General features: G+C 45.5%; 1 protein-coding gene across 1 annotated transcript in view; it reads left to right on the forward strand.

Moving 5' to 3' along the window:
* The window catches only part of FBXL7 (F-box and leucine rich repeat protein 7), a 515,561-nt gene extending 497,364 nt beyond the window's left edge, over window positions 1–18,197 (forward strand). Inside the window, exons 3-4 of the mRNA XM_064270747.1 lie at window positions 5,009–5,620; window positions 14,565–18,197. Coding sequence (XP_064126817.1) covers window positions 5,009–5,620; window positions 14,565–15,301 — 1,349 coding nt within the window. The 3' untranslated portion in view covers window positions 15,302–18,197. The remainder of the gene's footprint in view (window positions 1–5,008; window positions 5,621–14,564) is intronic.
* The last annotated feature ends 3,968 nt before the right edge of the window (window positions 18,198–22,165 follow it).

Here is a 22,165-nt window from a genome sequence, read left to right on the forward strand (position 1 = left end):
GTTAGAAAAAGACCAAAAAAAAAGGGAAAAGAAGAACCACAGAGCAGTTCTCCCTCTGGCTCAGGAAATTCCAATGTTAATGAAGCTGCCTGGGAAGGGGAGGGGAGGGTTCAGAAAAACAGGAGAGAGTAACACCCCAGAATATAGACAAAGTTATTTATCTTGCTTGAGATGACTATTTTATCTGAGATTCTCGAGGGGCTTGTTGCCTATGTGTTCTGGCTGGGTAGAGATTGCCCCCAAGGGTCAGATCAGCAGAAGCCGCGGTCAGTTCCTCCGCTGCCAGTCCAAAGCCCAGCGTCAAGGTTCCCCAGCTGGGACGCTGCACTCCCGGCTCCAAAACCAGTCGCTGCCTCCCGGGGACTTCTCCTCCCGACAGCCGCGTCGCCGCACTGCCTATGCGGACCGGCTGGGCCCCCTCCCGGGGTCAGTTCAGGGGGGTAGGGCTGCGCCCCGTGTTTGTGCCGTCACAGGATGTTGTGTTCAGCTCCCCTGCACCCAGTCCTAAGTCCGGCACCAAGGTTACCTGACTGGGATGCTGGCTCCAGGCTCCGAAAACAGTCTCTGCTTCCCCGTAGTTGTTCGTTCTCTGTCTCTGTCACTCAGGTCAACTCTTTAAATCTGTGTTTGTTGGTCAGAGTTCATAGATTGTCATGTATGTAATCGATTCACTTGTTTTTCCGAGTCTTTGTTGCAAGAGGGATCCGAGGTAGCGTCTACCTGGTCAGCCGTCTTGGCCCCCCTCTCTCTACATATGAATGATTTTAAATGCAGTATGTATACCACTTCGAATAGAAAATCACATACCCCAAAAAGGCCACTGCTGTTCAGTCAATTTTGACTCTTAGCAACCCTGTAGGACAGAGTAGAACTGCCCCGTAGGGTTTCCAAGGAGCACCTGGTGGATTCAAACTGCCAACCTTTTGGATAGCAGTCGAGTGCTTAACCACTGTGCCACCAGGCTCCAAAAATCACATACCAAGCTTAAATGATGTTTGTAATTATGTGTTTCCAATCAAGTCAAGACATTGATTGTATACCTGCTATGCACCATGAACTGTGCCAGGTGCTGCCAGGACAGAAATACAGTCTTAGTTTACAAGGAATTTTAGCCTCAATATTAGGCATATCACTCATCTGTTGCCACAGTAATGCTGTCTAACAATTAATCCCCAAACTTGATGGCTTAAAGAATTAGTGCATCTATGGTTCATCAAAACAAAGATGTCACCTTGAGGACTAAGGCACGCCTGACCTAAGCCGTGGTATTTTCAATCTCCTCATGTGCATGCTAAAGCTGGACAATGAATAAGGAAGGCCAAAGAATCAATGCCTTTGAATTAGGATGTTAGTGAAGAATATTGAATACACCATGGACTGCCAGAAGAACGAACAAATCTGTCTTGAAAGAAGTACAGCCAGGATGCTCCTTAGAAGCAAGGATGGGTAGCTTATGTCTCACGTATTTTGGACATGTTATCAAGAGGGACCAGTACCTGGAGAAGGACTTCATGTTTGGTAAAGTGGAAGGTCACTGAAAAAGAGGAAGACCCACAACAAGATGGACTGGTGCAATGGCTACAATGGGCTCAAATATAGCAACGATTGTGAGGATGGTGCAGGATGGCACAGCGTTTCTTTCTGTTGTACCTGAGGTTATTATGAGTTGGAACTGACTCAAGGGCACCTACCAGCAACAACAACATGGTTCATGTAAAGAGTCTTGGTGGTGCAACAGTTAAGTGACTGACTACTTATGGCAAGGTTAGGGGTTGGACCCTCCTAGCAGCTCCATGAGAGAAAAGACCTGGCAACCTGCTGTCATAAAGATTACACCCTAGGAAGCCACAGGGGGCAGTTCTACTCTATCACACATGGTCTCTATGAGTCAAAACCACCTCGACAGTACACAACAACAACATGGTTCATCTGGAGTCCCTGGATGGTGCAGAAGGTTAATGCGCTCAGCTGCTAACCAAAAAGTTGGAGGTTCAAGTCCACCCAGAGATGTCAGAAGAAAGTTCTGACGATATATTTCTGAAAGATCAGCCATTGACAACTGTGTGGAGTGTGTTCTATTCTTACACACATGGGGTTGGCGTGAGTTGTGATCGACCCAATGGCAGCTGGAATGGTTCATCTAGGTGTTAGCTGTTCCAAGCTGGACTTGGTTGAACTTGGCTCTAAGTTTCAGATTGGGGCCAGGTAGGCTACAATTATCACCCATTATCCTCTAACCAGTGGGCTAGCCACGTATTTTCTCCTCATTCCGATGGTAGAAGCACAACAGCTTTGCTCACGTCATGCAGCCTAACATCCCAGTGGACAAATGAAGTGAAATGGCTGAGTCCTACATCACTGGGGTGAGGAAATATACTCTGCCTCTAGAAGGAACTGCAAAGTGACATGGCAAAGGATGAGGGGATACAGGAGGGATGCAAAATTGAAACAAATAATGTAATTAACCACGTTAAAAAATAAAAATTGTTGTTGTTGAGTCAATTTCAACTCTCTGCAACCCCATGCGGAAGCCCTGTGAGGCAGTTCTACTCTGTCCTATAGGGTCACTATGAGTCAGAATAGAATACACATAGTATAATATATAATCTTGTTATACTATATATTATACACTATAATTGTTGTTGTTGTTGTTGTTAGGCTCCGTTGAGTCAGTTCCGACTCACAGCAACCCTTCGTACAACAGAACAAAACACTGCCCGGTCCTGTACCATCCTCACAATCATTGCTACCCTTGAGCCCCTTGTTGCAGCCACTGTGTCAATCCATCTCCATGAGGGTCTTCCTCTTTTTGCTGACCTTCTGCTTTACCAAGCATGATGTCCTTCTCCAGGGACTGGTCCCTCCTGATAACTTGTCCAAAGTATGTGAGACATATACTATAACAACTAAAAAAAAAAAAATTATAATATATACAGTTAAACCTGCAAAAGTCTGAACTTGTGGAAGACAGAAACCTGTAAAAGAAGGAAAAAGCAAATATTTTCCACTAAGAAAGAGCAATAGAAAAGCGGTAAGACGACAACCTGTAAAAAGGCAGAAAGCTTGCAAGACACGGGAAAACAAGGCAGTCCTGTCATTCCTACTCTCACAGTTTTCACTGTATAATATAGAGAGAGAAACCAAACAGAGAGAGAGCCATTTGAGACAAACACACTTCTTGAAGTGGTATTCTAAAGAATTCTTAATTCCTCATAAGGTGAAAAACCCCTTGTGTCCTCCTCAGCAAGGGATCTTTTTGTTCAGAGGAATAAACTATGACTCAAATTATGCAAATGCAAAGCAGGGAGGTGTGTTGTTAATAAGAAGGAAAAATAAGTACTCCCCCCCCCGCCCCCCAGAGAGCTAAGGACTGGAAATACCATCTGAAGTGCCAGGGAGGTTCTGGGGTACTGTTATCAAAAGAGAGGGGGCCAGATGCTGGGCAGGAGAGGACAAGTAACAGCAGATGTTCCCTGCACCCACTTACTGTCTTCCTCTCTTCTGATACTTGTCCCCTTCACCTTCAGATGAAACATAATCATCTGCCTAATGAAAATGTAATTGCTGTTGTTGCAAGGTCCCATCGAGTCGGTTGCAACTCAGAGCAACCTTGTGCACAACAGAACGAAACACTGCCCAGTCCTGTACCATCCACACGATCGTAGCTGTGTTTGAGCTCATTGTTGCAGCCACTGTGTTAATCCATCTCCTTGAGGGTCTTCCTCTTTTCCTCTGACCTTCTACTTTACCAAGCATGATGTGCTCCTCCAAAGGACTGGTCCCTCTTGATAACATGTCCAAAGATTGTGAGACGAAGTCTGGCCATCCTCGCTTATAAGGAGCATTCTGGTTGTACTTCTTCCAAGGCAGATTTGTTCATTCTTCTGGCTGTCCCTGGTATACTCAATATTCTTCACCAACACCATAATTCTAAGGCATCGATTTTTCTGCGGTCTCCCTTATTCATTGTCCAGCTTTCACATGCATATGAAGCGATTGAAAACACTATGGCTTGGGTCAAGCGCAACTTAGTCCTTAAAGTGACACCTATGTTTAACATTTTAAGGAGTGTTTTTTGCAGGAGATTTGCCTAATGTAATTAGGAAGTTACATCCGTTTGTGTATATATTAGGTTACTTGCCCAAAATAGAAATAAGAAACTTTGAAGTCGTGCTCTTTGGATGATCCACCATTAATGTAGGTTAGAGCTCCACCTGGCCCAGTTTTAGAAACCAAGCCACACCCATTTGTTTGTATATTGTTTGTGACTGCTTTTGCACATGGAGATACTGTAACAGCCTGAGACTTCCAGTCCCCTCAGTTTGGGGCAACAGGTTTTGGGTTGCACCACAATGGCTGGGGGGTCCTGGTGGTGCAGTTGTTAAGAGCTCGGCTGCTAACCGAAAGGCTGGTGATTCCAACCCACCAGCCACCCTGAGGAAGAAAGATGTGGCAGTCTGCCTCTGTGAAGATTACGGCCTCAGAAACCCTATGAGGCAGTTCTACTCTGTCTTACACGGTCGCTATGAGTCGGAATGGACTCGAGGGCAGCGGGTTTGGTTTTTGGTTTGGTGTAGATGAAGGAGTTCCTGGGGAGTGCAAATGGGTAAGTGCTGGGCTACTAACCGAAAGGTTGGCAGCTCAAATCCACCCAGAGGTACTTCAGAAGAAAGGGCTGGCAATCTGCTTCCAAAAGGTCACAGCCATGAAAACTCAATGGAAGGCAGCTCTATTCTGCAACACATTGGGTCTCTGAGTCAGAATGGACCTGATGGCAATGGGTTTGGGTTTGGGGAGATTTGGTGTAGACAAGAGGGCTACTGGGATGGGTAAAATTTGCGTTGGGCTTCTGCCTCTGATGATGTGTTCAGCAGGAGCCTGCCTGGATGAGTTTCGGTGGGAAGGGAGTGCTACCCCCTATGGACCTCTCCTCTGGGAAACCCCTGCCTCCTGGCTCCCAGGACTCTGATAAGGCCTGCGTTAACCCTTCTTCTCTGTCCTTTGCCAGACTCCGACCTGAGCATGCGCACACTGAGCACGCCCAGCCCCGCCCTGATATGTCCTCCGAATCTGCCCGGCTTTCAGAATGGAAGGGGCTCGTCCACCTCCTCGTCCTCCATCACTGGGGAGACCGTGGCCATGGTCCACTCCCCGCCCCCGACCCGCCTCACCCACCCGCTCATCCGGCTGGCCTCCAGGCCGCAGAAGGAGCAGGCCAGCATAGACCGGCTCCCGGACCACTCCATGGTCCACGTCTTCTCCTTCCTGCCCACCAACCAGCTGTGCCGCTGCGCCCGCGTGTGCCGCCGCTGGTACAACCTGGCCTGGGACCCCCGGCTCTGGAGGACTATCCGCCTGACGGGCGAGACCATCCACGTGGACCGCGCCCTCAAGGTGCTGACCCGCAGGCTCTGCCAGGACACCCCCAACGTCTGTCTCATGCTGGAAACGGTGATCGTCAGTGGCTGCAGGCGGCTCACAGACCGAGGGCTTTACACCATTGCCCAGTGCTGCCCCGAACTGAGGCGACTGGAGGTCTCAGGCTGTTACAATATCTCCAATGAGGCGGTCTTTGATGTGGTGTCGCTCTGCCCCAACCTGGAGCACCTGGATGTATCAGGTAAATGGAATGGTACCGTCAGTGGCCTTCCCAATGCGCCACCCCAAAGCGGTGGTCGGCCGTGGCCAGCACCTGCGAGTCCCCTTCAGGCACAGCCATTAGGGATGGAGGGTGGGGGCGGGGGGAGGCTGAGTCTTCCAGACAAACTGTCCCTATGCAGTCATGACGTTGGAAGGCAGATGTATCTTGTCATGAAATAACGTCAACTTCCTGGAGGAACTACGGCCACCATTTGCTGGTAGTTCACACTGGTATGATTTTTAAATGTATATTTCCTTTCCAGGAGCCCCTGTGCACAATGGTTAAGTGCTGGGCTGCTAATGGAAAGGTTGGTGGTCGGAACCCACCTAACAAGACCTGACAATCTGCTCCTATAAAGATTGCAGCCTAGAAAACCCTACGGGGAGTTCTGCTCTGTCACACGGGGTCGCTATGAGTCGGAATCGACTCCGAGACATCCAACTACAACACTAACGTTTCCTTCCATGACCTTCACAGTTATTTGGGAGCAATCAGAGATAACAAGGACCAAATATTTAATCACAGATAGCTGGATGCAAACCTCCAACCCACACCTGGTTTACAAACTGCACTTATTTATGGCCAGTCATTATTGTTCTATGCAGCCCGCCCCAGAGCTATATCTAAGCTGTAATGACTACCTGTGTGTTCTGCACTGAGGGTCTCACTCTGCCCACTGTGGTTGCTAAAACATCAGATGTGGGCTATGTCTTTTTTTTTTTTTTTTTTTTTTTGGTAGGGGGGCATTGTTTTTGTTCATGCCTTTGTGTGTGTGCGCACCATTTTTTGTTTGCCATTTTGGTAATACTGATACAGTCCATCATGGTGAAGTGTCTCTTTATATTTCACGCCACCCTCTCCACCCTGAGTTAATGTAGTATCTTAAGCACAAATATCAATTACATAGTGCAAGGGCAGCTCTTGGAGTTGAACCATATCCTCTTAAAAATTGAAGGCAATCTCAGCATGGCTGCTGTGCTTGAAAACCTCGCCGAGGCAGGAAGAGTTAAAGCCCAGACTCGTAGTTTGGCGCCAGACAGGGATCTGTAAGGACTAACAGCCTTTCTTTATCTCATCCGCTGCCCAATCAAAGGACGAACACTTGAGAGGTAAACTGTGTGAGATGCATCAGAGAGTTAAAGAAATGAACAGCGTGAGCGCAGCTTGGGGACTGTTGGGGAGGGTTCCAGAAGTAAGAGCCACTCTGACAGGCAAATAAACAGAATTCGGGATTTGCAAGCGTCTGAGGTAAATGATACCCTCCAACAAAATCTGAGGTAAGGTAAAGCTCAAGCTCTCAGCTTGCTCTCGCTTTCAAAAGCCAACATCTGAAAATATTTCAGATGACAGTCCATCGTTTTTGGCAGATCTTTTTTCTTGCTGAAAAGCAGCTCTTTGCTCCCCTAACTTCAGCTGGCTTCCTGACAAAACCATACTCACTGTATGTTCAGTGAGTCATGAGCAGCCGCTGGCATAAAGAAGCAGAAAACCAGGAGGTTTTCTTAACATTTTTTCCTACAGGGAATTCTGGAACAAGAAAGTGTGAGGTGGTGGAAGCTAGTTCCAAAACTTTGTGATGTGGGACCATTCACAGCTTTTCTAGATGTGTTTCCTCTCAGGCAAAAGGAAAAAAAAAAGATTCTGAGCATCACAGGCCTATGTTACAAACACCGTATTTCATTTTCTCTACTCAGATACAGAAAATGATTTCTTCTGGAACCCCGTCTTTGCTAAAGGGGCTTTCCATGCACCTTTATTACTGACTGCACAGAAATTATGTCCTGTCTTTCGGGGTCTTCTGAAATTCAGAAATACAAACACCTCGTTGGCTGGCTGGGTATAGAAATTCTTGGGCTTCTACCCTGAGTAAGGGGATCCTCGTTGGCCCCTGAACTGTTACTTAAGCCTTCGTGACCTTCCTCTATGTCAACCTGACTAATTTCCAGGTTCAGATACATTAGTGCTGCTTCCTCACGTGCCCAAGGGCCCCTGCAATCTGATGTACATAGAGACGCAGGTAGCTCAGCAAGTAAAAGCACGGTACCCCAGACACTGCGGAGATTTTTAGCTACATGAACTTGAAAGACTCAACACAACATGAAAAAAAAAAAAAAGGCTGCCATCAAGTTGATTCCAACTCATGGCGACCCCGTGTATGCCAGAGTAGAACTGGGCTCCATTGGGTTGCCAATGGCTGATTTTTCAAGAGTAGATGGACAGGTCTTTCTTTTGAGGTACCTCTTAGTAGACTTGAACCTCCAGCCTTTCATTTAGCAGCCAAGCACTTAACCACTTATTTGCACCTCCCAGGGGACTCCCAAGAGGACATTATCACCACCTCTGCAAGGTGGTCACCAGTCTCTAGAAAATCTGAAAATTGTTGTATTGATACAGAGTGAGGCCAGAGGGCTGCCAGAATGGTATTACCAAAGCCTTGTTCACCATGGTTTTTCCAGCTGGCCATTGATAGTGCCCATTTTCTCAATGACAGTAAACCTGGCTTGGAAATCTCATCTGCTGGTCTAGGGCTTAATTCCCCTGGAGGATTTGACAGTCCCTGTCCCATGAAACTCCCTGTCCCATCCCAATGATGCAGAAAACTGCCTGTCTTGAGCACTATCTTTTCAAGACATTGAAAATGACTGGAACTAGCAGTTGTGTTTGATCATTGTCACATATTATTACTCTCTAATAGTGTATTTAAACATCAGTGGAATACATTGAATTCATCCAACTTCAGAATATAAAATATAATTATTGTCCGTTTTTTATTCCAAGCAAATTACAAATGAAATTGCTTCAAAGGGGTCCCCCAAAACTGGAAACCCAGGATTCACCCTTGCCTCTCTTCCTAATCTCCAGTTTCAGAGCAGCAGGACTCCCTCAGTAACCAGAGTTAATCCCCTATCCTCTACCTGCCTGCCTAAATTCACACCTTCACTAACCAGTCTCCTTCACCCATCCCTTTAAACCCACCCTCCACACAGCTAATCTCCCAGGGATACTTTACAACTACAAGTCTGACCATTGACTCTCCTACATAAAATCTCCAGTGGCTCCCATTGCCTACAGGAAAAATTCAAGTTCCTCAAAAGAGCACGTGAGACCCTTCCTGAGCTGCCCTTCCCAGGTTCAAATCTCACCCTCTCCTATATACACTTCCAGTAGACCACTTGTATTTCCCCAAAGGCATCCTGCCTGTACCCGCTGTGATGTGTGGGGACCTCCCTGGCTTGGTGTACCCTTCCCTCCTCCTTCCCCCTCCCAGCTTCTTAACAAATATCTCGTTGCTCAAGCCCCAGTCCAAGCATCACCCAAGTAAGCCTTCCCAGCTTCACCCCAACAAGCTGTTTCTTCCTGGGTGTTGGCCTTTTGAGCACAGACAAGTAGCGTATGGCTGGGTTTTGCATCGAGTACATGTATTACATGTATATTTCCAGGTTCTTTTCTCTCAATTCATTATGAGCTTTGTAAGGAAAAAAATGAGGCATATTTTATCTTTGCACTTTATGATACTGTAATTATAAACAGAGGTGTTTTAGAGCCCTAAATAGTCATCTTGCACTCTAAAAGATTCAGTGTTGCCATTGTTTAATGCCCTAAGCAAGCATTTAGGAAGCTAAAGTACAGTGATTAAAATGTCCTCATTAGTAAAAATGGGGTGGTTGGAAGATTTAATACACGTTACGTCTTCTCTCGTGTGCTCTGCTGAGAAACACATAGTAAGCACACAATAAATCATAGTTGCTGTGGTCATTGTGAAATTCTCATTGTTATTAACAAGTTTGGAAGTCATTAGTTGGTCTTTGTTCACTTAACCCAAAGACAGTAGAGCTATCAGTCCAATAATGAGAGGAAGTGAGGGGCAGTGATAGTTCAGTGATAGGATTGCCGCCTTCCACGCAGGAGACTCAGGTTTGATTCCCAGCCAATGCATGTCACGCACAGCCACCTCCCGTCTGTCAGTGGAGACTTGTGTGTTGCTGTGATGCGAACAGGTTTCACTGGAGAGCCCTGTGGATTACAGCAGTCTAGCCCAGTGTGAATGGGGTCACCGTGTGCCTGGGCTGACCCAATAGCAGCTAACAACAAGAAGAAGAAGTGGTGATGAAAAGTACCTTTGTGGAATCTGAACCAAATCTCGAATTAAAGAAACCCAACAAGTTTCATTAACCCACATTGTCCACTCCCTACTGAGTAATATTCATAGTCCTTACCCGGTTGTTAAGACAGGCCACCCATTATCTTACCCCAACAGACCATTCCTGTCAGTCAGCCCTGACTCATAGCAACCCCATGCACAACAGAATGAAACACTGTCCAAGCCTGCAGCGTCCTCACAACTGTTGTTATGCTCGAGCCCATTGTTGCAGCCACTGTCAGTCCATCTCACTGAGGGTCTTCCTCTTTTTTGCTGACCCTCTACTTTACCAAGCATGATGTCCTTCTTCAGGGACTGATCCCTCCTGAAGACACGTCCAAAGTACGTGAAACATGGTCTCACCATCCTTGCTTCCAAGGAGCATTCTGTTTGTACTTCTTCCAAGACAGATTTGTTCATTCTTTTGGCAGCCCATGGTATATCCAGTATTCAAAATCAAGTTATATATTTCCCTGGACCAAATATAGCATCCTTCCTACAGTGCAGCAGAGCAATATTTTGCTAGATATTAAAAAAAAAAAAAAAAGGAATCTTGAACTAAAGGTTGAGAAAGAGAAGCTGGCACGAGATCTTGGAAAACAAAATGCCTTCCCAGGCGTCACCGATGGAGAGCCACTAATGTAGATATATAAATTCAGGAATCGCCTTTGTAAGATACACGGGATTATAGTCAGGCTAAAGAAAGAAAGTCAACACAAAGCTCAGGTGGAAGGGTACTAACCACCTTCCAAGGAGCCTAGTGGCACAGTGGTTAAGTGCTGGGCTGCTTACTGAAAGGTTGACAATTCGAAACCAACACCTGCTCTGCAGGAGAGAGATGTGTCAGTCCTCTTCTATAAAGATTACAGCCTTGGAAGCCGTGTGGGGCAGTTCTACTCTGTGCTATAGGGTCGCTATGAGTCAGAGTCAACTCAACGGATTTGGGGTTTTAACCACCTCCCACAAATGCAGTATCACAGAGCTCATTGGAGCTGTGTGGGTGTCCTCTAAGAAGTCGCATCTTTGTTCTCCAGCATTGAATTATAAGTTGTACTCCTTCATTTCCTACTTATTTATTTCTTACTTTAATTCTTTGACTTGGTAGCACCTGGGCTTTTTAACCTCATTATTCCCAGGGCCTGAATTTTATAAGAGTTTCCTGGGCAGCCTGCCAAGAAGTGAGAGGAAAGGCCTCGTTAGCACTATTGTGAGGCTGCTTAGAAGCCATGGATCCTGTGTTGAACAGCCAGGGTGCAGGGGGCCTGAAGTGAGGCACCTGCTTTAGAACTGCCAGAGAGATCTGAGAAGAGCAGCAAGAAGGATGAAGGCATAGCCAAGCCATGTAGTGGAATGAAATACATACAAATATACATTTATTTCTATAATACATATTGACACAGGTATATTTAGTATTTATTTATATTTACATCTTATAAATGTACTGTTGTTGTTAGCTGCCTGTCAAGTTGGCCACCAACTCATGGTGACCCCGTGCACAACAGAACAAAACACTTTCGAGTCCTGTACCATCCTCATGATCAGTTGAGGATCAAACTATTAGCTGATTTTCAGAAGTAGATTGCCAGGCCTTTCTTCCTAAAATATACTATAACTATTTGTATATTATAGCATACCAAAAACCAAACCGAGTGCCGTCAAGTCAATTTCGACTCATAGCGACCCTATAGGATAGAGTAGAACTGCCCTATAGAGTTTCCAAGGAACACCTGGCGGATTTGAACTGCCAACCCTTTGCTTAGCAGCCATAGCACTTAACCACTACACCACCAGGGTTTCCTATAGCATACCATTAAATGAAATACACCATGAAATTAATTTTGCATATATTATATTTATGCCCACACTATACTTCTAGTGAAATAAAGGTTAGAGACAGTGTTTAACTGGCTTCTAAAGATGTCTGCCTGGGCATTAATTTCCATGTCTATAAAATGGGTTAAGAATAAGATAAGAAAATATTTATAAAAGCCCTCTGAAAACTGCATAACCAAACTAAATCCATTGCTGTAGTCGATTCCGACTCATAGCAACCCTATAAGACAAAGCAGAACTGCCCCATAGACTTTCCAAGGCTGTGATCTTCATGGAAACATACTGCCACATCTTTCTCCCATGGAGAGGCTGGTAGGTTCCAACCGCCAACCTTTTGGTTAGCAGCTGAGTGCTTTAACCACTGTGCTACCAGGGCTCCTGGTAAACTGCATGGTTCAACAAAAATATAATACATTTTAATTAACTATAAAATATGACAATGGTTTTCAATGTACGCATAGTAACCCCGTTGCCATCGAGTCAACTCGGACTCAGCGATCCTCTAAGACAGAGTAGAACTGCCCCACAGGGTTTCCAAGAAGTGGCTGGTAGATTCAAACTGCTGATCTTTTGGTTAGCAGCTGAGCTCTCAACCACTGCACCACCAGGACTGCTCACGTAGTGCAGCCAGGGTCAACATCCTGAAGGCAGTCGTATGGTGGAAGTTGGATTGTCCCACCTGGTCCTCCTCTAATCAGTTGCCATAGAGCCGATTGTAACTCATGGCAACCCTGATTGTGTCACAGTAGAACTGTGCTCCGTAGGGTTTTCAATGACCGATTTTTTTTTTCAGAGGCACATCACTAGGCCTTTCTTTCAACGTGCCTCTAGATGGACTCTAACCTTTCAGTTAGCGGACAACCACATTGACCGTTAGCACCACCCAGCAACCCCCAGGTCCTAGAGAAGACACTGTACCTGCCATAAATCATTCATTCACTCTCTCAACAAATACTTAGTAAGCGCCAGCTGTGAACGAGGCCTGAGGGATATAGCTGTGAATGGTCCAGCATCTCTTTTCTCGGAAGCGTACATTCTAGAGTGAAGAGGCGGCAAATACCTGAGTGAAAAAACACGTGTGTAATATCAGAGTGCTGAGGAGTGATGGAACATGGGGGAGTAAGGGTCAGGATGTTAACTTATATAGGGTGCTCAGGGAAGAACTGTGCTGTAAACTGCCACTTGCTCAGAGACCCACAGAAAGTGACCGAGGATGCCATGTGATGACTGTGGACGCCTTTTCAATGCTGGAGTGTTTGAGAAACAGCCAGAAAGCCAGTGTGGCCAGAGCAGAAGGATTCAGAGGTGAGGTCAGAGAGGATGGATGTGGGCAAATCCTGACGGTCTTTGGAGGCCCCACTGTTGTTGAGTGCTGTGGAGTCAATTTGGACTCCTGGCGACCCCATGTGGGCAGAGGAGAACTACCCCATAGGGTTTCCTAGGCTTTACTAGACTTTAGAACTTACACTTGGAGTGAAATGGGAGCCACTGGAAGGCCTTGAGCAGTGAAATGACCTGATACCAGTTACCGTTTCCGGGTTCCTCTAGCATCTGTGTGGGGGCAAGGGCAGGGCCGGAAGACTGGTTGAGGGCCTATCACAGATCCAGTGAGGGTTGAACTGAGTCCCAGATGATCACTTTGTTAGAGCGATAACACACGTCTTTCCCATAGAGCTTGCAAAGCTCATATCCGCGATCTCCCTGCATCTCCAGTACGTCCCATCTTCATTGTATGTTGTTATTAGGTGCCACCGAGTCGATTTCAACTCATAGCAACCGCATGCAACAGAGTAGAACCAACTGCCCCAGAGGGTTTTCTTGGCTGTAATATTTACGGGAGCAAATTGTCAGGTCTTTCTCCTGCAGTGCCATTGGGTAGGTTCCAACCACCAACCTTTCAGTTAGCAGCCAAGCGCTTAAGCTTTTGCGTCCCCAGGGCTTCTTTTTTTCACTTTTGTAAAACAAACAAACCCGTTGCTGTCCAGTCGATTCTGACTCATAGCGACCCTGGAGGACAGAGTAGAACCACCCCATAGAGTTTCCAAGGAGTGCTTGGTGGATTTGAACTGCTGAACTTTTGGTTAGCAGCCACAGCTCTTAACCACTACGCCACCAGGGTTTCCTTTCATTATATAGGCATGCCAAAAAAACAAAGGAAACAGAACCCACTGCCATCAATTTCGACTCATGGGGACCCCATGTGCTACAAAGTAGAACTGCTCCACAGAGGGTTTTTTTAGCTGTAATTTACGAAAGAAGATTGCCAGGCCTGTCTTTCGAGGCTCCCCCGGATTGAGTTCAAACTGCCAACCTTGGTTAGTAGTCAGTGTGAAAACCATTTGCACCACGAGGAACCTCAAAGGCATGCCAGCTATTTCCATTTCATGGAGGAGAACCTTGAGACTCAGAGAAGTTGAGCTCCTGCCTAAGGCAATAAAAATTAGACCTGAGCCAGGTGTGACTCCCAACCCAGTGTTCTTTCTGCCACATCAAACTCATGTCCCTAGACTTCTCTTTGCCATCTCACTTGTCTGGACTAGGGAGTGTCAGAACTAATCTTTACTGAGTTTATGGAACTTCCCAGCCTCAGGGCTAGATAGTACACACATTGGCTCATTTTCATCTTCACACCTACCTTTTTGGGGAATGTGATCATACCCATTTTAAGACAAAGGCAATACTCAGAAAGTATGAATTTGCCCAGTGTCAGGCAACTAGTAATAGACAGGAATTGGCGCCACAGTCTTTCTGATTGGAATACCCATGAAATTCCTTCAACCCAGATAAGCAAACTCTTTAACCAATCGCATGAACATGGAGAACCCATTCCTGCCTTCCTTCTCAGTAAGGACCAAGACCGGAGGTAACGTCGCCGGCAGGCCAGGGGGGTGGGAGGGTGGCCCCGTTCTCAGCAGGGACTCTAAGCTTGTGTTCTGTCTCTCTGTGTAGGGTGCTCCAAAGTGACCTGCATCAGCCTGACCCGGGAGGCCTCCATTAAACTGTCCCCCTTGCATGGCAAACAGATTTCCATCCGCTACCTGGACATGACGGACTGCTTCGTGCTGGAGGACGAAGGCCTGCACACCATCGCCGCGCACTGCACACAGCTCACCCACCTGTACCTGCGCCGCTGCGTGCGCCTCACCGACGAGGGCCTCCGCTACCTGACGATCTACTGCCCTTCCATCAAGGAGCTGAGCGTCAGCGACTGCCGCTTTGTCAGCGACTTCGGCCTGCGGGAGATTGCCAAGCTAGAGGGCCGCCTGCGCTACCTGAGCATCGCGCACTGCGGCCGCGTCACGGACGTGGGCATCCGCTACATCGCCAAGTACTGCGGCAAGCTGCGCTACCTCAACGCGAGGGGCTGCGAGGGCATCACGGACCACGGCGTGGAGTACCTCGCCAAGAACTGCGCCAAACTCAAATCCCTGGACATCGGCAAATGCCCTTTGGTCTCCGACACCGGCCTGGAGTGCCTGGCCCTGAACTGCTTCAACCTCAAGCGACTCAGCCTGAAGTCCTGCGAGAGCATCACGGGCCAGGGCCTGCAGATCGTGGCTGCCAACTGCTTCGACCTGCAGATGCTGAACGTCCAGGACTGCGAGGTCTCGGTGGAGGCCCTGCGGTTTGTGAAACGCCACTGCAAGCGCTGCGTGATAGAGCACACCAACCCTGCCTTCTTCTGAAGGGACCGCTTGCACCTGTCCTCGTGTTCACCCAAATGCGAACAAAGCAAAATGGTAAAAGAAAAAAAAAAAAAAAAGCAGCCTATGTAAGCACAGGACACCCACTCATAACAGCTATTCCTTCCAGGAAGGTTTGGGAATCTTGGTTTTTGATTGTTTTGTTTGTCGGTTTTTGTTTTCCTAATTTCTCATGGGCAACAAAGGTTAAAGAAGAAAAAAATATATATACATTCCTGTTACAGTAAACAAACGTTCTTAGGAATACAGGCTTTTTGGTTTTTGGCTTTTTTTTTTTTTTTTTCCTTATTTCTCTTAGGCAACAGAAGTCCAAGAGGGGGGGAAATACACATTCCTATTTCAGTAAATAGTATTTTTGGGGGGATCAGGGCATTTGTAGGCAGTTTCCTTCCTACACACTCAGCTGCTAACCAAAAGGTTGGAGGTTTGAGTCCATGCAGAGGTACCTCAGAAGAAAGGCCTGGCAATCTACTTCCTCAAAAATCAGCCATTGAAAACCCTATGGAACACAGTTCTGCTCTGACACACATGAGGTCACCGTGAGTTGGAATCAGCCATAACTGGTTTATTTTCCTCTCACAAAAGGTGGACCTGAGCAGTCTAGTTACAGTGTCGTTCTAGCCTACACACCCACAGACCTCCACACCCCAAATCTCCTTTCAACAATCAATAACAGAACATCAGAATAATGATGCTGTCTGGATCTCCTCCTCTTTAAACTGCTTAATTGGCCCAAAACACCCTCTTCAATCCCACCCCTAAGCAAATTCTTGTTCCATAAATGCCAGTCACTTTATACACACAAAGTGTCTTCCCAACCTTTTGGAAGACTGCCGAGAGCAGCATGACGGAGAAGGAGCCCTTCATTCTTCTCCCAGCTCTGCCACTGACTAGCTGTGTGACCTTGGGTGGTACCCTTCACTCTCTGAGCTTCAGCTTCCGGCCCTGAATCAGAGGTCCTGCAGCTCTAGGATTTGCCCATTTTAGAATCAAGGGATCTGAGATGCCCATAAATAGAAGCACACTGACCTAAAGGAATCGACCTCTCCCAAGAGTGCTGATTCTGTGTCTGGGCCATGCTTCTGGGAGATTTTGAGGTGCCAGCATAAGTGCACAAAGTGTCCTGTATGCCCTCTTGCCCCAATCCAAGCATCACCCACATCCCCGATTCTTGGGGGGTGCATCTGTTGCACATCATCTCATGCCCTGCTGGATGCTGGGGTACCCCTGCACAAGTACTTTCAGCATTACCCCACTCCACAGCGTCTTAGGAAGGCTCCAGAAATCCTGGTCACAGCAGAGCCCAGAGCCCACAATCAGTTGCCCTTTCAGGTATTTTCAGATGGAGGCAAGACCCTCACACTTTTTAATGAGCAAGCAAGGCCCCAGTACATTCATGTCCCCAAAGGTTTGCTCATCCTCCTTTGTGCACACGTGGAGTGCGTCAGGCATCTCTATCTTCCTGCCGGCCACAGGTGCCTGGACTGTCTGCCCTTCCGCTCGCATTTCTACTTGCCTCATCTATTTATTTCTTTATGTGTTCCATCTTCATCCCATGAAGCCTCTTGGGGTTCCATTTGTAAGTGTTTAATTGTGCAAATTACCACTTTGTGTACCTCCCTTTGTGGCTGTCTGCATGTTTTCCTCCAAAGAATGCCAAGCCAACTTGCAGATGTTTAAATGCTGTCCGCTCAAAATGCCGGACAAATAGGAGGCAGACCACCAACCATGCTCTTGGGATAGAACATTACAATGATTACCAAATACAGATTTCTGTTGGTCCCTATTTGGATAGAAATCCATTTGCAAACTTCAACCATATGAAATCAGGACACCAGAAGAAATTCCGTTGCTCATTTGGATGAAATTCAGTTGCCTTTTGCTAATAGACATATCACCTTCCCCAGATTATTTTCTGGTCAAGCCCCTCCTTCATCACTCTTAGAAGTGCTCCTTCATTTCCTTCTCAAAGGGTCCACCTTGCAAACCCTGCACCTCTGCTCTCCCAGCCAAGCACACTGGTACATTTCAGATCAGGCCCCCACCCTGCTCGACAACTGCACCCCCACTGTAGGCTCCATGCACCCCCTTTGTCTTGTGTTGGGAGGAAGGAGTTAGGCTGAGGTGGTGTCCTTCAAGTATCATGTGAAACATGGCCTCTTGTACAATCAACATCATCATCAACTTAGACATGCAATCAACGCCCTGTGCCATGGGGGAAAATGAATCGTTTGACTGGGAACAGAGTATAGAGAGGGCCACCGTCTAGATAGCCTTTTCTAGAGTTTAGCAATGGGAAGGAGGTGGAAGGTGCAATTGCCCTACTCTGACTTGTGACCCTGTTTAAAGTGTCTGGATTCCAGGGTCCTAAAGGATTGGCCCTAACCTAATCCTTGGCATCAGGGTCTTCCAAGTGAGCTGTTTTAAGACTCCCCAAATGAGAAGGGAGATGCAGAACAGCTCCCAAAACAGAGAGTGGGCTTCCCGTTATGAATATCTCTATTACCATCACTTGACCACATCAGCTGAGCTATCTTCCAAACATCAGACAAAGCGGACTTTTCACATTGATTGCCCAGCCCTCCTGTCTTTTCCAGAGTCTTCCCTCCTCCCAGTCTTCTCTTCATCCATTCTGCTTCCCTGGGAGTATGGATCTATGACAGAGGTTGCTGGGGAAACAGCTCAGCAGATTTTTAGAGACCAAGCAAAAGGCCTCACTGGGAAATTTATCTTTTGGAAAACATTGCTTCCTTTCTGGCTCTGCTGAATTGAATGCGCATTGTTTTTTTTTAATTCTAGTGTTCAAATCACTGCGTGCTGTATGACTCTAGAAAGCCTTAATTTACTACCACCAAGAAATAAAGCAATATGTTGGTAATCAGGCTAAGCTTCATTTAATACTCTTGCCAGATGAGAGTGGTGTTCAGTGGGGACACTCACGTGTTAATAAGAAACCTACTTGATGCTGAACGACAGAACAAGTCAGCTTGTGCACCTAGTGCCCCTTTAAAGCCTCATCCATGGTTTTGTCATTTCTCTTGGCCAAATGACTTTGGCTTCAAAGGAGCAGGTAAGTGAAAAAACATTACCTTTACAATTTTATTGAGGTCCTCAACCTCTTAACCCAAACCCCACATGTATTTAGGAATTCATAGTTTTTCATATTTGTGGAAGGTATATATGATGTGGTGTGCCTGAGTGGAGCAAATGGCTAAGCCCTCGGCTATTAATCGGAAGGTTAGCAATTTGAACCCACCCAGAGGTGCCTCAGAAGAAAGGCCTGGTGATCTTCAGAAACCTCACAGCCTTGAAAACCCTATGTAGCACAGTTTTATGCTTCACACCTAGGGTCACTGTGAGTCAGAATCAACTCCATGGCAGACAGCTAACAACAAGAACAACATGATAGGCTTGGGGTGAATGAGAAACAATATCCTCACCCTAAAGGAACTCAGATCAAACAATTATAACATCGTGGAAACCCTGGTGGCGTAGCAGTTAAAATGCTATGGCTGCTAACCAAAGGGTCGGCAGTTCGAATCCACCAGGCGCTCCCTGGAAACTCTGTGGGGCATTCTATTCTGTCTTATAGGGTCGCTATGAGTCGAAATTGATGGCACCGGGTTTTGGTTTGATGTGGTATAATGAGTGAGAGGGGGTAACTGGTTTTTGTTTGTTTTTTATACGTATATATGATGTACTTTCTAATACCTTTCTAGTACCTACAGCAGAGTCTGAGACAGTTCCTCTTAATCAAACACATTAATATTTCTGGAGCAATCAATATAAATAGTCCCCCTATGGAAGATTCTTACACACTATAACAGCCTTGCATCAGTTCAGGTAAGATTTTTGCCACCAAATTAATTTATCCCAGCCATAATAAAAACATGAATATTTCTGAATTTCATAATGACGGATAATTGTGGACCAAATGAAGAGGAAAATACATGCCACATAAAGATTGCCAAGGAACAGAGGACCAGAAGCTAAGTAGAAAAAAGAACCCTTCCCTAGAGCCAAGAGAAAAAGAAAGCCTTCTCCTAGAGCCACCACACTGAGTTTGGATTTCTTGCCTCCTGAAATATGAAAAGATAAATTTCTGTTTGTTAAAGGCTCCCAAGTCTGCGAGAGCCAAAGTACAACCTTGAGTATATCCCACCTAAATTTAGAGACCATCTCAAGAATAGCCACCACTTTTGTCAGTTTGTCATACTGTGGTTTCTTGCATGTTGCTGTGATGCTGGAAACTGTGCCACCAGTATTTCAAATACCAGCAGGGTCACCCATGGTGGACAGATGTCAGTAGAGCTTCCAGACTAAGACAGACTAGGAAGATGGACCTGGTGGTCTACTTCTGAATAAACTGGCCACTGAAAACCTTATGAATAGCAGTGGAACACTGCCTGATACAGTACCAGCAGATGAGTCTCTCAGGTTGAAAGGTACTCAGAATACGACCGGGAAAGAACAGCCTTCTCAGAGCAAAATTGACCATAATAACGTGGATGGAGTCAAGCTTTCAGAACCCTCATGTGCTGAGGTAGCACGATTCAAAATGAGAAGAAACAGCTGCAAACATCCATTAATAATAGGAACATGGAATGCATGAAGTATGAACCTAGGAAAATTGGAAATCATAAAAAATGAAATGGAACCCATGAAAATCAATATTCCTAGGCATTGCTGAGCTGAAATGGACTGGTACTGGCCATATTGAATCAGGCAATCATATGATTTACTATGCCAAAGTTGAAATACTGAAGAAGAATGGGGTTGCATTCATTGTCAAAAAGAACATTTCAAGATCTATCCTGAAGTACAATGCAGTCAGTGACAGGATAATACCCATACACCTACAAGGAAGACCAGTTAATATGACTATTATTCAAATTAATACACCAACCACTAATGCCAAAGATGAAGAAATTGAAGATTTTTATCAACTTCTGCAGTCTGAAATTGATCAAACATGAAATCAAGATGCATTGATAATTATTGGTGATTGGAATGTGAAAGTTGGAAGCAAAGAAGTAGGATCTGTAGTTGGAAAATAAGGCCTTGGTGATAGAAACGACACGCAGAATCGCATGATAGAATTTTGGAAGACCAATGGCTTATTCATTGCAAATGCTGTTTTTCAAAAACATAAACAGAGACTATACACATGGATCTCACCAAATGGAAACCACAGGGATCAAATCAACTATATCTGTGGAAAGAGAGAAAGGAAAAGCTCGATATCTTCAATCAGAATACAGCCAGAGTCCATCTGTGGGACAGACCATCAATTGCTCATATGCAAGTTCAAATTAAAGCTTAAGAAAGTTAAAACACGTCCACAAGAACCAAAATATGACCTTCAGTATATCCCATCTGAATTTAGAGACCATCTCAAGAATAAATTTGATGTATAGAACACCAATGGCCAAAGACCAGAGGAGTTGTGGAATGACATCAAGAACATCATACCTGAAGAAAACAAAAGGTCATTAAAAAGACAGGAAAGAAAGAAAAGACCAAAATGGATATCAGAAGAGACTCTGAAACTTGCTCTTGAACATCTAGTAGCTAAGGCAAATGGAAGAAATGATCGTGTTAAAGAGCTGAACAGAAGATTTCAAAGGGTGGCTCAAGAAGGCAAAAGCAGAGTTTTCTAATGAAATGTGCAAAAATTTGGAGTTAGAAAACCGAAAAGGAAGAACACACTCAACATTTCTCAAGCTGAAAGAACTGAAGTAAAAATTCAAGCCTCAAGTTGCAATATTGAAGGATTCTATGGGGAAAATACTGAACAACACAGGAAACATCAAAAGAAGATGGAAGAAATACACAGAGTCACTGTACCAAAAAGAATTGGTCAACATTCAAGCACTTCAGGAGGTAGCATATGATCAAGAACCTATGATATTGAAGGAAGAAATCCAAGCTGCACTGAAGGCAATGACAAAAAGCAATCCTCCAGGAACTGATGGAACACAAATTGAGACATCACGGAAAACATATGTAGTGCTGGAGGTGTTCACTCATCTATGCCAAGAGATTTGGAAGACAGCTACCTGGCCAACCGACTGGAAGAGATCCATACTTGTGCTCACTCCAAATAAAGATAATCCAACCGAATGTGGAAATTATTGAACAATATCATTAGTATCACACGCAAGTAAAATTTTGCTGAAGACCATTCAAAAATGATTGCAACAGTGCATTGTCAGGGAACTGCCAGAAATTCAAGCTGGATTCAAGGAGGACCTTGAAACAGGGATATCATTACTAAGGAGAGATGCATCTTGGCTGAAAGCAGAGAATACCAGAAAGATATTTACCTGTATTTTATTGGCCATGCAAAGACATTCAACTAGGTGAATCATAACAAATTATGGATAACATTGCCAAGAATGGGAATTCCAGAACACTTAGTTGTGCTCATGAGGAACCTGTACATACACCAAGAGGCAGTTGTTCAAACAGAACAAGCAGATACTGCATGTTTCAAAATCAGGGTCGTATCCTTTCACCATAGTTATTCAGTCTGTATGATGAGCAAATAATCCAAGAAGCTGGACTATATGAAGAAGCACGTGGCATCAGGATTGGAGGAAGACTCAATAACAACCTGTGATACTCAGATGACACAACCTTGCTTGCTGAAAGCAAGAAGACTTGAAGTACTTACTGATGAAGATCAAAGACTTCAGTATGCATTATACAACATAAACAAAAATCCTCACAACTGGACCAATAAGCAACATCATGATAAATGGAGAAAATATTGAAGTTGTTAAGGATTTCATTATACTTGGATCCATAATCAAAGCCCATGGAAGCAGGAGTCAAGAAATCAAA

Source organism: Loxodonta africana, chromosome 2 (genome assembly GCF_030014295.1).
Source record: "Loxodonta africana isolate mLoxAfr1 chromosome 2, mLoxAfr1.hap2, whole genome shotgun sequence".
NCBI lineage: Eukaryota > Metazoa > Chordata > Mammalia > Proboscidea > Elephantidae > Loxodonta > Loxodonta africana.